Source organism: Phyllostomus discolor, chromosome 3 (assembly GCF_004126475.2).
Source record: "Phyllostomus discolor isolate MPI-MPIP mPhyDis1 chromosome 3, mPhyDis1.pri.v3, whole genome shotgun sequence".
Taxonomy (NCBI): domain Eukaryota; kingdom Metazoa; phylum Chordata; class Mammalia; order Chiroptera; family Phyllostomidae; genus Phyllostomus; species Phyllostomus discolor.
This window is the reverse complement of record NC_040905.2, coordinates 128,539,906-128,556,280: the sequence shown is the minus strand read 5'-3', so window position 1 is coordinate 128,556,280 and position 16,375 is coordinate 128,539,906. Positions and strand designations below refer to the sequence as shown.

Sequence of the window (16,375 nt, the reverse complement as noted above, 5' to 3'; positions counted from 1 at the left end):
GAAACCAGAGCAGAGCAAGCGGTATTGCTCCCTCTCAGACTTCTCCCCCACATACAGCACCACAACTCAGCCACGTGGGTTGCCCCACCCTGGCAAATACCTAAGGCTCTGCCTCTTGCTAGGCAACAGGCATGTGGAGACAAAAGAAATAGGGCCTAAGAAAAAACAAATGAAAGCTCCAAAAACAGAATTAAGCTAACTTATCAGATGCAGAGTTCAAAATAACTTATCAGATGTAGAGTTTAAAACACTGGTAATCAGGAGGCTCAGAGAAATGGTTGAGTATGGTTGCAAAATAGAGGAAGAAGTGAAGGCTATGCAAAGTGAAATAAAGGAAAATGAACAGGGAACCAACAGTGACAGGAAGGAAACTGAGACTCAAATCAACAGTTTGGAGCAAAAGGAAGAAAGAAGCATTCAACCAGAACAGAAAGAAGAAACAAGAATTCAAAAAAAAAATGAGGAGAGGCTTAGGAACCTCCAGGACAACTTTAAACATTATAACATCTGAATCAGGGGTGCCAAAAGAAGAGCATGAGCAAGAAATTGAACTTACTTGAAAGCATAACGAAGGAGAACTTCCTTAATCTGGCAAAGGAAACAGACTTCAGGAAGTCCAGGAACCTCAGACAGTCTCAAAGAAGTTGTATCCAAGGAAGCACACACCAAGGCACATCAGAATTACATTATCCAAGATTAAAGATAAAAAGCAGCAAGAGAAAAGGAGAGAGTTACCTACAAAGAAGTTCCCATAAAACTGTCAGCTGATTTCTCAAAAGAGACCTTACAGACAAGATGGGGCTGGAAAGAAGTATTCCAAGTCATGAAAGGCAAGGACCTACATCCAAGATTACTCTAGCCAGCAAAATCATTTAGAACGGAAAGGCAGATAAAGTGCTTCCTAGATAAGGTCAAGCTACAGGAGGTCATCATCAAGCCCTTATTATATGAAATGTTAAAGGGACTTGTCTAAGAAAAAAAAGATAAAAAATATGAAGAGTAAAATGACAACAAACTCACAACTATCAACAACTGAACCTAAAAATACAAAAACAAACTAAGCAAACAACCAGAACAGGAACAGATTCACAGAAATGGAGATTACATGGAGGGTTATCAGCAGGGAGGGGTAGGGGGAAGCATGGGGGAAAAGGTACAAGGAATAAGAAGTATAAACAGTAGGTACAAAATAGACATGGGGAGGTTAAGAATAGTATGGGAAATGGAGAAGCCAAAGAACTTATATTTATGACCCATGGACATGAACTAAGGTGAAGGAATGCTGGTGGGAGGGGGTATGCAGGGCAAAGGGGACTAAAGGTGAGAAAAAAATGGGAAAGCTATAATAGCATAACCAATAAAATATGTTAAAAATAAATAATGAAATGCTGGGATTAAAAAGTCACTTATATGAGGGGAAAAAATGGGCAAAGGACCTGAGCAGACACTTCTCCAAGGAGGACACACAGAGACATATGAAAGGATGCTCAGCATCACTAGCCATCAGAGAGATACAAATTAAAACCACAGACACCAGTTCACATGGGTTAGAATGGCCATCACAAACAAATCAACAAACAATGAGTGCTGGCCAGGTGGTGGAGAAAAGGGAACCCCAGTACACTGTTGGTGGGAATGCAGACTGGTGCAGCCACTGTGGAAAACAGTATGGAATTTCCCCAGAAAACTAAAAATGGAACTGCCTTCTGACCTGGCAACTCCACAACTGGAATTATGCCCTAAAGAATCCTCAAACACCAATCCAAAAGAACCTATGCACCTCTATGTTCATAGCAGCACAATTTACAATAGCCAATTGCTGGAAGCAACCTAAGTGCTCATCAGTAAATGAGTGGGTCAAAACACTATGGCACATTCACACAATGGAATTCTATGCAGCAGAAAGAAGGAGCTCCTACCCTTTGTGACAGCATGGATGGACATGGAGAGCATTATGCTAAGCGAAATAAGCCAGGTGGTGAGGGGCAAATGTCATATGATCTCACCTATAAGTGGAACCTAATCAACAAAACAAACAAGCAAGCAAAATATAACCAGACATTAAAACAAAGAACAAACTGACAGTAACCAGAGGGGAGGGTGAAAGAGATAACAGTGGAGGGGAAAATGGGAAGGGTCATCAAAGAGTATGTATAAAGGACACAGGGACAAACCCAAAGCAAGGTAGGATCAAGGGTGGGAGGTGGGGATGGATGGGGAAGGGGATATTGGTGGGGGGAAAATGGAGACAACTGTACTTGAACAATAATTAAAAAAGAAGGAAAATATGAGATGTAGATGATTTTACAGGTGAATTCTACTAAAATATTCAAAAATAAAGTGATATAATTCCTCTATAATCTCTTCCAGAATATAGAACAGAAGGAGCACTTCTAGCTCATTCTATGAAACCAGTATTACCCTCAGAACAAAACCAGACAAAGACATCATAAGAACGGAAAACTAAAGACCACTATGTCTCATGAACGTAAATACAAAAATCCTCAACAAAATATTGGCAAATCAAACCCAGAAATGTGTAAAAGGAATTATATACCATAACCAAGTGGGCTTTATTCCAGGTATGCAAGACTGATTCAATATTTGAAAACCAATTAACATAATCCATCATATCAACAGGCTAAACAAGAAAAATCATATAATCATCTCAACAGGTGCCAAAAAAGTATTTGACAAAATTCACAATGATAAAACACTTGGACTATGACTAGACGGAAGCTTCTGCAATCTGATAAAGAGCACCTCCAAAAAGTCAGAGTAACATCATACTCAATGATTAAAAACTGAATGCCTTCCTCCCAAGATGGCAAAATGGGAGCAAGACAACAATGTTTGGTCTTGATACTTCTATTCAACAACATAACAGAGGCTCCCTCCAGGTAGATGAGACAAGAAAAAGAAATAAAAGAAAGCCAGATTGGAAACAAAGTAAAATTACCTCTATTTACAGATAACATGATCTGTATATAGTAAATATTAAGAATATCTGCTAAAAACCAATGAGAACAAATAAGCGAATTCAGCAAAGTTGTGCAGTACAAGATAAACATGCAAAAGTAATTGTATTACAATAGGAATCAACAATCTGAAAATGAAACTAAGAAAACAATTCCATTTACAATAGTATCCAAAGAAAATAAGAGTAAATTTAACACATGAAGTGTAAGCTTTGTACCCTAAAAACTACTTTTTTTGTTCAACAAAAAAAAGTATTCCATGTTTATGACAACAAAAAGTTACATTGTTAAGATGGCAATAATGCCCAAATTGATGTACCTATTAAATACAATCCTTACTGAAACCCCAGTCTCCTTTCTTGCAGAATTTCACAAGCTGATCCTATAATTCACATGGTCATACAAGAGTCTAGATTAGAAAAACAAAACAAAACAAAACAAAACAGAAAAGAACAAAAGTCGGAGAACTTACACTATCCAAATCAAATTTTACTACAAACAGTAATCAAACAGTATGGCACTGGCATTAAGACAGACATGTAGATAAATGAGACTACTAACAGTCCAGAAATAAACTCTTATTTATGGTCAATTAATTTTCACTTGATCTTAGCCAAAAGGTTGAGCAGTAATTTATGGTCAATTAATTTTCTACAAGGGTGCCAAACCAATTCAGTGGTGAAAGAACAGTCTTTTCACCAATAGTGCTCGGATACTGGATATGCACAAGCAAAAGAATGAAGTTAACCAATTACCTCACACTATATACAAAAACTAACTCAAAATGGATCATAGAAACAAATATAATAGCTAAAACCATACAACTCTAGAAGAAAACAGGTATAAATCATTGTGACCTTAGGTTAAGTGAGTTTCTTAGGTATGATCCAAAAGCACAGCAACAAAAGAAACAAATACATAAATTGAACTACATCAAAAAACTAAGGTTCATCAAAATAAACCATTAATAAAGGAAAAGATAACCCACAAAATAGGAGAAAATATTTGCAAATCAAGTATCTGATAAGGAATTTGCATCCAGAATATATAAAGAATCTTACATTTCAACCATCAAAAGACAATGCAATTAAAACGGGCAAAGGATTTGAGAAAACATTTCTCTAAAAAAGATATACACATGGCCAAAAGATATACACATAAGCACATGAAAGGATACTCAAAATCATTAACCATTAAGCAAATCCAAATAAAAGCCACAAGCCACAATATCCCTTGACAAGTATCAGGATGGCTACTTGTCAAGGGATATTGTCAAACACAAACAATAACAAGTTCTGGTCAGGATGTGAAGAAACTGAAGCCCTCACATCTCATTGGTGGGAATGTAAATTGTTGTAGCCACTTTAGAAAAGTTTGGTAGTTCCTCAAAATGTTAATTACAGAATTACCATATGATCCAGCAATTCCACTCCTAATGAAAACACATGTTCACAAAAACATATACATGAACATCCTAAACAGCACTGTCCACGATATCCAAAAAGTGACAAACCAGATTTACATCAATGATAAAAGATAGACTGCGGTATATCCATACAATGAAATATTTTTCAGCCATAGAAAGTAATGAAGTACTATACATACAAAATGAATCAACCCTGAAAACATAATGCTAAGTGAAAGAAGCCACAAAAGACTACATATGATTTCTTTATATAAAATGAGCAGAGTAGACAAATCTTTTGAGACAGAAAGTAGATAAGTGGGTCTAATTTGGGGGCAGCAGGGCTGTGACAATGGCAAGTCAAGTCACTGCTAAATAGAATGGGGTTTCTCTTTGCATTGATAAAAATGTTCTAAAATTGGATTTTGGTGAAGGTTTCGCAACTCGGTGAATACATTAAAAACAATTGTACATTTTCAATTTTATGCCATGTGAATTATATCTCAATAAGGTCAAGATGTAATTCACATGCCATAAAATATATGAAAGTATAATTTAAAAACACGAGAAGAACACAGGAAAAGAATCAATCTGTTAAAAAGAAAATCAAGTAGGTGTAGGAAGACCAGCTACTAGATTTCTGTAATAGTCTTCCTTGGATAAGAGTGGTATGTAAAGAAGAACACAGAGTAAAGTGGAAAGATTTCAAAGACACTCAGGAAGACTTGAAAATCTAGATGTGAACAAGAGAAAGAGGCAGGTATCAAGAATGACTTGCATTATGCATGTACTTGTTTGCTCTATTTCTGCCAGCAGTTGGTCCACGATGGTTCACAAAGATGATCTTTGAAATGCGTCACAGTGAATAAGCAGAAGTTTGCCAGACTCGGAGAAAGTTGGTAAGGGGAAGAACAGGTCATTTCACCTGCATTCGAAACAGCAAAATAACAAAGCTTAAGTGCAGCTAAAGGCCAGCCAGCTGTGAGGACCTTCAGGCAACAGTAAGCCAGAGGTTTTTAAATGAGCAGAGAAGTGATTCTTGGTCTTGAAAAAAGGTAATCCAGCACTAGGAGTGAAGAACAAACTAGGAAGAAGAATGCCCAGTTAACTTATAAAGAAGGCTGTTGCCCAACGCCAAGAGAGACCATTGTAAACCAGGACCAGGACTGCTGACCAGAATTAAGTAAGGTTGGACAACAATGCAAAAAATGACCACTAAAGAAACCTGGCATATAACCTTGTGCCTCCACAACAAATTACAAATAGGGGACCCAGATAACAGATGAGGGTTGATGTATTGTGCATTCACCCACCTTCACCTACAGGGACAGGGAGCAGTTTCAGAATTCTAATATTCCTTGCAGACTGCCTAAGAGAGCCACATTTTGGACTAGCCTCTATGAGAGGCAGAAGCACCAGGGAGACCCCTTCAACTGCAATATCTTTGTCCTCATGTTTTAATTTGCACTGCTTATTGCTGGTTTGATAGTAAAATAAAGTGCACTCAGCTAAGCCTGAGCTGTCAATTCTTGCCAATTCCTAGAGGAGGCTGGGTCAATTTTCTTAAGAAACCATAATGTTCTAATACCTGACTTTTACAGGTTATTTCAAGTAACTACAGACATCCGAATTAATTAAATCATATGTTCTAATTTCTTTTCTTTGATCGTTTTAGGTCCTAACTTAAGGAATTTCCAGATATTTTATGAAAACTTATTTTCAATTGGAATTCGTTAAATCATAGAGATAAAAGAAATACAGAACACGGTGCATATTACTAACTGTACCTGCAATCCTTTTGTATCTCATGTACTGTTGCTACATCTAATGTAATTAAAATTCCAGTGAGACTAAGCTTAGCCAAAAGCCGGTGGCATTCACAGCTCTAATCACTCCGGTGCCAATCTACTTTCCAGCTAAATTTCTCAGTATTCTGCCTATCATGACGCCCTTTCCTTATGATATTTCCCCAAAACACAACACGTTCATATTCCACCCTTGTCTCTATCTGAAATAAACAAATAACAAATGAAATAACCCATCATACTCCACAGCACCCACTATTAATCAGATATTTGGTGGGCAATTTACATTACCATCTAGTCTTTACAGCAGCCATACAAAGTTGGTATTATTTTTCCTATTTTATACACAAGAAAGTTGAGGCACAGAAGAGTTGCTTTAAAAGCCTTCACTAATATCCAATTCCACTGCCTAGTAAGGAATGCCATGGAACCTGTTTCATCTGGCAAAACCCTAACCTCTCAAGTCTTCCAATCTCCTCCAAATGACCAATTATATGGGCCTTGGGGGTATGACTGCTTGTGTTCTCACCAAACCTTTGAATTAACACAGCCTTACAATCACCAGTATCTTCCTCACTATTCTAGGAGCTGCTTAAAGACAGCAATCATGACTTAACTGGTTTTGCATTTCTGCCTAAGAGACTATGGATGCTCAATTAACTGTAAGTCAAAATTAAATGACTAGTCCTCTGGCAAACTGCTATTACACCTTTCATGACCCCTTTAGGTTTTCCCCACCTGGCAATTGAAAGGAATATAGCTGCCCTGGCTGGCATAGCTCAGTGGATTGAGTGCGGGCTGCGACCCAAAGCATCGCAGGTTCGATTCCCAGTCAGGGCACATGCTTGGGTTGCAGGCCACGGCCCCCAGCAACCTCTCTCTCTCTCTTTTTCCCTCCCTTCTCTCTCTAAAAAATAAATAAATAAAATCTTAAAAAAAAAAAAAAAAAAAGAAAAGAAAGGAATATAGCTTCAACTATAATCCCTTAGAACGACAGATACCTTCTTCCACAGACCTCCCTCCACTGTATTGTATTGCTAATGCATCCGTCTCCTCCCACCTCAAGGACAAGATCACTATCATCCATAATATTGTCTCAAGAGCTGAGCACTTTGAGTACGGTAACCAGAAGACGAAAAAGTGCTCAAAATTGTTCACTGAAGTGAAATAATACCCCAAACTAACTTCCTAGGATAAAATGGACAAAGGAAAAAACTCCAGTTGAACAGCTTTAAATTTAAAATTATTCAGAATAAAGGGCATTCTCACTGGAGATTCTGTAACTCCCCACTAACAGTGAGTTCACAGAAAGCAAGAATTACAGAGCAAGAACAAAACCTAGAAGCAAATATCACACACTGGGTTTATTGACCTTAGCTCGTCTAGAGATGAGGGGCGTAAACTGCATTTCTGTCATCGGAGCTGAATGGGGCCACTTTTACAGGTAAACTGCACTGTAGTATTCAATAGATCTTTAGGCACTGGAAGGGCTAATCTAGTGCAATCTATGTTAGGGTAGGGCTAGAGAGGGACCTCGACCACAGGCGCTCAGGGGCCAATGACGTCAGCCTCAACACTTGACCTTGCAACACCTTCCTTGGACCCGGGGCCGCCAGCGCCGAAGCACTCACCTCGGTTCTCCTCTTCCAAGTACCGCACCCTCAGCTCGTCCTCCGTCTTCAACTCGGAGCTGTAGCCCCGCCACAGAGTCGCCCCCCAAACCGCGGGCATCGAGCCCCGGACCCAGATCGCCCAGCCGACCTGCGGGCCGGTAAAGGAGCCGGGCAGTCTCCACCTAGGGCCGAGCGGCGCGCAGCAAGCGGCTGCCAAGCGGGTGCGGCTGGCCTGCAAAGCGCCCAATGCCCCAGGTGCCGCCGCCGCCGCCATGTTGTATGTTTACGGCGCGGGCCTGCAGCTGCTGCCCCGCCCTCACCACGCTCACGCTGCGAGGCTTGCCCAGGCCCCGCCCTGAGCCGCAATGCTGAGCCTAGTCCCAAAAGCGTAGCCTGCCGGTGCTCTAGGCCCCGCCCCTCAATGACTCGCCACGCCCAGACCCAGTGACTGAGCTTTCCTGATTCCACTTTCCCAGTCTTCCGTTAGCCGGATAACAGTTGTAATGGCTTGTCCTGCGAGGACAAGGGGAAAGTAGTTCTCCAAGGGTGTAGAATAGTTATATATAAGAGATCCCCGCAGGGAGTCTCCTCCCGGCACTCCCTGGGGTTCTGTGTTAGCTTGAAAGGTGGACTAAAATGTCTCAGGTTTGGCTGACAGTGTAGCAGCTCTGCGTGGGACCGTGGTTTACTACTCACGCACAGGAGAACCACGGGTTACCGGTTAAACGTGCCTGTAAACATACGTGATGCTTATTCTGTGGAGTTCAGGAAGGAGTGAGAACAGCCAATAACAACAGGGGTCCTTGAGCCACCAATTCCAGCTGGTGAGATGGCCCTTCCGGAGTCCCAGTAAGGCGCCATAGTGTTAACAAAAGGGACTCAGCCAAATGAGGTGTTGAGTGGGATTTAGAACAGATGGATCCTTCCTCAACCAGAAACGCAGAGGATCACTTAGTAGGTGCTCATCAAAGTCCCTTGCTTAGAATTTTCTCCTACCTAGCTTTTCTCAAATCTCTACAGAGAAAAGATGTTTAGGAATATTGTTTGAAAAATGTGCTGCTTTGAGCATATTCCCACCGCCACACAAATCTCTGCTATTGCACATTGACTACATTTTGTTTTGTTTTTCTAATTTTATTTTCAATTACAATTTACATTCAGTATTACTTTGTGTTAGTTTTAGGTGTACAGCATCTGCTGTGGGAATGTTGTTGAGAGTACTTTATCTTTTGTAAAAATAGCACTTCTGAAATTTCTCTTGTAGTTTGGGACAAGGGGAAACTTTGCTTCCTCTCGTATCTTTTACCTTTTCTAATAATCATGTTCACTTTAACTGCTAAGAAACAGAATTTTATTTATAGCTCAACTATTGTGATTATTACAATTATTGAATTGCTATTCATTTGTTTTAGTTGCTAAATGTTTTGATATATTTATGTTGGCTCATTCACAGATTGTAAATTCAAATAAAGGAGTTACAGAACACCTGACAGTGCTATTTAAAATGATATAACCTCAGAAAATACTTGCCATTGATGAGGACAACACAAAACAATAATCATTGATTGTTTGGGTTATATTAGAAATCAGACTAAGAAGGATGGCCTATGGTTTTGATGGGCACAGAGCCTGATAGGAAAATGCAACATAGAAACACTAGCCCCTTCCCTAACAGTTGTAACTCTGATCCTTGTTGAAAGTGGTCATGAAGATATTCCTGTGTATGAAGAAAATTGATTGTTAAAATTTAATGTAAATAACAAACATCACCATGACCATTATAACCTGTCAGCAATGACGACAAATAGAGAATTACTAAACATCAGGGCAGATGGGCATGGCTTTGGATCCCACCTTCATAATTTTTACTTTGAGACATCTATAAATTATATAAATACTCCATACTTCCATTTCTTCATTCACAAAATAGCTAGTATAAAATGTGTATCACTTCAAAATTTCTTTAACTTCAATTTCTTGATCTGTAAAATGGGAAAGAGTATGCCCATGTTACAGGGTTGATGAGATGAGTATGTAAAGCATTAAGCACCAGGAAGTAAGAGCAGAATAGATAATATTATATGCCATTTATCAACCTAATTCTTAGTCTACTCCAAACATTTAAGTACATTATTTTATTTAATGTTCAGAAAACTTTGAAGTTAGTACTATTATCCCTATTTTGCAAATGAAAACACTGAGATTCAGTTACTTACCAAACTCTGCAGCTAAGATATGTGATATACCTGACTCCAATTCCCTATGTTCTTTTTTTTTTTAGGAAACTCTTTTTTTTTTAGATTTATTTATTTATTTTTAGAGAGGGAAGGGAAGGAGATAGAGAGGGAAGAGAGAGGAAACATCAATGTGCGGTTGCTGGGGGTCATGGCCTGCAACCCAGGCATGTACCCTGACTGGGAATCGATCAAACCTGCGACACTTTGGTTCGCAGCCCGCGCTCAATCCACAGAGCTACACCAGCCAGGGCTCAATTCCCTATGTTCTTAATCACTATTTTGCACAGCCTCTCAATAAATGTTAAAGTGTCCAATAAAATTTAATTCTCTTTAGTTTTTTTTCTATTTCTCGGTTAAAAAAAAAAGTGAGCCAGGAGCAAAGAGTGTAAGCCAGGAACAGTATTAGTTCGGCAGAGGAAGGTAAGGCTGGTGTTTGGGGTATTCAATACTATTACTATTACTACCATCTGTTGCAGGAATGTCCAACCCATGGCCCACGGACCACATGCAGCCCAGGATAGCTATGAATGCGGCCCAACACAAAATTGTAAATTTACTTAAAACATTATGAGAATTTTTTTGTTCTTGTTAGTGTTTGTGTATTTAATGTGTGGTCCAAGACAACTCTTCTTCCAGTGTGGCCCAGAGACATCAAAAGTTTGGATACCCCTAGTACAGGATTTGGGACCCTTGCCTCCAGCCAGCTCTCAGCTAACTGTCTTTTCGATCTGCCACACCCTTGACCTTTTCCTAATGCTTATTTCTATGTAATAATAAATGTGTACATTACAGGATGGCCAACAGTGAGTTCCTAGCATACAGCCAGTCTGAATAGCAGAAGCCACCCCTCCTAAACCAAAGCTCTATGCACAGAACATGTAGGAGGGCATAAGTGTCACGAGTAAAATGAAATACCAACACATTGCCAACCACAAGCAGAAAGAAAAAATTGCTTAGCAAACACTACGTGAAGAATAAAGCAGAACTCTGGACCTCTAGACTTTTTGAAAAATGAGAGTATATTTTACAACTATCTTGCCTGGCACAATCAATGAGAAAATAGTATATTATTGCCATGGCTGGACTAATGGGTCAGAGACACCCATGAATGTGAAGACTTAAACAAGAGAGAAGATTAACAGTACAGGCGTTGTAAGATGGCTCTGCCATCTTCAACATGGGCATTCCATCTTATGGGTCTAAAGTGGCTGCTCCCTGCCTCCAGCAAGACAGGAAAGATGAGGTGATGAGAAGAGTACCCAGTTCTATCAAGACCTAGAAATGGCACATGTCCCTTTCACTGCTTCCCACATACCACACCCAACAGCAAAGTTAGTCTAAAAATGTAATCTTGTACTGGGCGACCAAATAGCCAGCTATAATTTTATTACCACATACAAAAAAGATTACAGATATTTGGGAACACAATCTGATGTACACATTCTCTTGATATTTTACTTTTAAACAAAATTTTGTGAATCCTAAGATAAAAGTTCACAGCTCTAAAGTATGACAGATTACACGAGAAATAGCTGTACTACAAACTGAAGTCTATCTTTTCCATGTGAGCAATCTGGGAGTCATTGGCAATTATATCTCTAGAATTGAAGAATAATGTAAAAGATAAGTTTATGAAACCATGTATACAGTTACAACCATGTTGACTCTATGAGGATAACATATAGTGACATAGGGACATTTGTAATCTATGTGTTCTATGACAAAAAAACTATGAAAAACTATTTCAAAACTACATGTGCATAGAGATAACCATCAGACGATAGAAAAATATATATAAAATTGTGTTCAAGGTGAGATAGTTGTGCAGTTTTCTGCAGAACTCTTAAGTATTAAATAGGCATTTTAAGTATTTGTAGCTTTAAGGCACACAAAATGGGTACAGTTTTACTCATGCAAAGTTTTACTCATGCTTTAGTCTCCAAAATAAAAATTAAAACATAGCCCCCTGAATTTCTTTGGTATCTCTTTAATGCTTTATGTATATTCTTTTTCAAGTATTCTCTAAGGCTCTAGTGGATTTCCTATCCAGAAGTTCCCCCTTTGCCACCTAACTTGAGTACTCATCTCTGAGAGGGAGGGATTGCATGGCAAACACAGAAAACCCCACCTCTAGGGTCTTGGAGGGGTCCAGTAGGCCTCACCCAAGGACATTGTCTCAGAGAAGTATGGTGGAGGACTCTTTCTCTCTGCCCTGAAGAGGCTTCCTTGACCAGACACTGTACTCCACCCCCAACCAAGATTATGTAAGTCCCATTGATTGATACTGACCACAACTATTTGTGCCTTGAGTTCCTGTAACCTATGAGGCAGAGATTAGGTGTTACACAGACATAGAATTGAGGTTTTATATTACTGAGAGTTACACAGCTATATGTTACAGAGGTAAGATTCAAACACTGGACTCCAGAATCTACATTCTTAGTTATTACCTTGTATGTATCATCAGCTTTCCACAAATGATCATCAGGGGTTCACCCTACCCCTCCCACTCCTACTCCCAGATGTGGGGAATGTGATCAGTCTCCTCTTATCCTCTCATTCGGAGACTCTGTCCTCTGCTTTAGATCCTCTATGACCATGATTTCCCAGATATGGCCATTTCTCCTGCTAAACCCACCGTTGCCAATTGGATATGCACTCATGCACTAACACACAAGCACAGACCACACCAGACTCTGAAGACACATGTCATCATGGTCTAGGGATGGTAGAAATGAGAACATTCAGGGATGATAGTTTAAAGGATATGGGGCTTCTTTTATCGATGATGAAGATGTTTTAAAATTGTGATGATTATAGTATATATCTAAAAATATAATAAATTGTAGTATATATCTGAGAATACTAAAACCATTGAATTGTACATTTTAAATGGGTGAATTGTATGGTATGTAAATTATATCTCAATAAAGAGGGTGGATTAGGTCTCCTTAAATGTATGACTGATTCTATATCTAAGACAGGGAGAATAGAAGGTGAATCCAGAATTTCTTTATGCCAGAAAACAATGAGGTACTCAAAGACTGGTTGAAAGTGTGAGAGGGCACAGCTTGAAAGGAATCCCACTGGCCAAATCTGGAACAATTGGAGTATCAAAAGGAATATGCCATTAATGGGTACTAACATTTAGAATTTTTTAAGTCAATTAAAAATTAAATAATGGATTGCAGATGGTTCTTACCAGTTGCTGATGGTTCTCATCAGTTTTTCACTGTTGGAGTGGGAGAATACATAAGCCAGGGGAGGTGCTAAATTACCCATGTGATAAGGGAATAAAGTTGATTACATCAGTATAAGGTCACATTTAGCTTAGTGTAAATACAGATGTTATTTACAAAATATTTAGGTAAGTTTATATACATAGCTTAGTATGCACACATATATTTCCTTGCTGTCTCAGCTGAGAGGACCTAGAAGTAATGACACCCAAGTAGCAGGGAGTAGTTCCCCAAATCTTGGTTTCTAATGTCATTCTTCAGTAAAAGTATTCACTGGAGAAATAGCTGATTCTAGGACTAAAGCAATAGAGAAAATATACAAGAGGAGCCTGAAGGATATTGTAGTGCCAGAAGGTAAGACAGTACTCAAAATAACCCCACATGATGGCTGTATGTCAAATAGTCATAGAAACCAAGTGGAAGAGTTCCCAATGGCTAAATATGGAATAAGTTGAACAATCAATCAATCAATCAATAATGTAATATAGGATTATGACCCAAAGTAGAAGATAAATATCCAAAACTCCACATAATTTAATAAATTGTATGGGAGAAAAGATATAAATAATTTAATATGTAAATATAAGAAAAGAGGCAAATCTCCCAAGTAGTATTCTAAATAATTTGTGTAAACACTTTGCTCTCAAGGACGGGAAGCCTAACTCTTTATGGCTACATGTAGTGAATTCCTTCCAAATAGTAGGGTGTGGAAAGGGGCATAGAAAGACTAGTTTTACAGTGCAGAAATCTTTGATCACCGCAGCCAAGTGATCAAAGTCAACCTCCACAGTGGTAAGCCTTCTTAAAACTGTGTAGGTCATCAAAAACAACTCTGAGACACTGTCCCAGCCAAAAGGAGCCTAAGGAGATATGACTAAATGTAATATGAGATCCTGGATGGGGTCCTGAAATGGAAAATGGACATTAAAAAACTAAGGGAATCCAAACAAAATATGGATTTTAGTTAATAATAACGTATTACTAGCCCTAGCTGGTGTAGCTCAGTGGATTGAGCGAGGGCTGCAAACCAGAGGGTCATCAGTTCAATTCCCAGCCCGGGCACCTGCCTGGCTTGCCAACCAGGTCCCCAGTGCAGGCTATGTGAGAGGCAAGCACCCACTGATGTTTCTCTCCCTGTCCTTCTCCCTCCCTTCCCCTCTCTCTAAAAATAAATAAATAAAATCTTAAAAAAAACAAATAAAAGAAATAATGTGTTACTATAGGTTCATCAATTATAACAAATGTACTACATTAATGTAGGATGTCAATAATGGGGGAATCTGGAGTGGGGTATATGAAAATGCTCTGTACTGTCTTCTCAAATTGTCTATAAGTCTAAAATGTCTCTAAAATTTTTTAAAAATTATTAACACAAAATAAAAAATACCTGCCACAGTCCACTTGGACCCTAATTCCAAGCCAACTAGTCTGTGCTGCACCGAAAGCAATGTGGCTACCTGGACTAAGCTGGAATCCTGCTTTGGTCAACTGCTTTCGCTGATGCTTCTGGAAGACCTCCCTGCCTCTCACCAGCCTCCTCCTCTGGGTCATCAATTTGCCCTTCTCTACCCCTCAGGTTCTTTGAGGTTCTCTTTATGTATCAAATTTTCCCAGATAGACTCAGAGAAGGCTTGAATGATGCTTTCCCCACTAGGCCATAGGTCTCTTCTCTGCTGTAAACAGGCCTAGGATATGAATTGGCCATGAAATACTAAGATTTGGAGGGCACCCCCATTGCTCTTTACTTCTCTTAGTTCTCAAAGTTTTAGTGTTTCCCACCCACCTCCCAAACAGGTAAAAAGAGTCCCTGCTTCATCCACTCTTTCCAGTGTAACTGGAAGCTGTGATTTTAGCTTTTTCTGTTTGTGATCTTGGGGTTCTTGTGTCTTGCCCTTTGAGCCCTTCTCCAGTGGGTGGGAATTTATTTGTCCTTAAATCAGTAATGGAGCCTAAAAAGGGGTGTATTGGTCAGCTCAGGCCATCATAACAAATACCACAGACTACACTAGAAGTGCTAGATCAAGGTGTGGGCATATCTGGTCTCTCCTGAGGCTTCTTCTTGGCTAGTAGACTGTCACCTTCTCACTGTGTACTCACATCACCTCTCCCCTCTGTGCATCCTTCCTTGGTGTCTCTGTCTCTTCTTCTAAGGACACCGGTTCTATTGGATTAGAGCCCCATGTTCATTATGTCATTAATCTTAATTTCCTCTTCAGTGGCCCAAATATAATGCATAATATTATACATTATAATAATATAATATATAAAATACAGTTATATTTAGGGTTAGGACTTCAATGTATGAATTTGGGGAGATACAACTAAGTCCATAACAGAGATAATCCTTCCTTCCCCTAAACTCTAGCCCCACACCAGCTTCCTTGTGTGAATGTAGTACTGTGGAGGCTGACTGGGCTCCCTAGAGTCTGTTTAAAATTATTTTAAGATGAAGACATTTGAGAGTCCCAGATGGAGGAAAGCACCTTCTCAGATCATCCCTTATCTGACTAAAGCAAGCACCTTCTGAGAATGAGGCTGCCATGAATCTCCTCTTTGGAGTCCGTCTACTCCCAGGAGAGAGAACAAGATAAACGTACCATAAAACCTCCTCAGAAAAAATCACTCACACCTACTTAGACAAACATTATTATCAAATTTCTTATCTCCTGTTTGTTCTCCTTAAAACCCATTTGTCTTTCCTAAACAAACCTACTTGTTCTTCCCATAGAAGCCCTTTCTTCCCCCCTCCCTTTTCTCTACTAAGTTAGTTCTCTAGGCCTCTATCTAACTTGAATCATTTAGGGAGCAAGATACTTCTTGTATTAGCTCTTGTATATACAAATACACATTTTTCTCTTGTTAATCCGCCTTTTGTGAGTTTAATTTGTAGGCCCCTGGTCACCAAAGTAAGAGGATAAAGGAAAAAGTTTTCCTCCCCTATGGAACCAACAGCCCACACCTCTCATCCTCAGAGCAAGTGCAGAGGAGGATGTTGACACCCACAGAGGAGGGCATTAGCTCATAAACCAATTTGCCAGAGGTAAAAAAAACTAGAGAGCTGCAGAATCCCTTGTAAGTCAAGGCGAGATATATTGTCA

The 16,375-nt window shown here is 39.4% G+C and overlaps 1 protein-coding gene across 5 annotated transcripts in view; it reads right to left on the bottom strand.

Moving 5' to 3' along the window:
* Positions 1–8,161, bottom strand: part of AUH (AU RNA binding methylglutaconyl-CoA hydratase) — a 185,186-nt gene extending 177,025 nt beyond the window's left edge. For 3 of the 5 annotated variants that reach the window (XM_036021433.1, XM_036021434.1, XM_028531500.2), the window contains exon 1: positions 7,820–8,110. In XM_036021433.1, coding sequence (XP_035877326.1) covers positions 7,820–8,075 — 256 coding nt within the window. In that variant the 5' untranslated portion in view covers positions 8,076–8,110. Of the gene's footprint in view, positions 1–7,819 lie in introns of all 5 variants that reach the window. The other 2 variants (XM_028531499.2, XM_036021435.1) reach the window with 2 other exon arrangements.
* Positions 8,162–16,375: the final 8,214 nt, after the last annotated feature.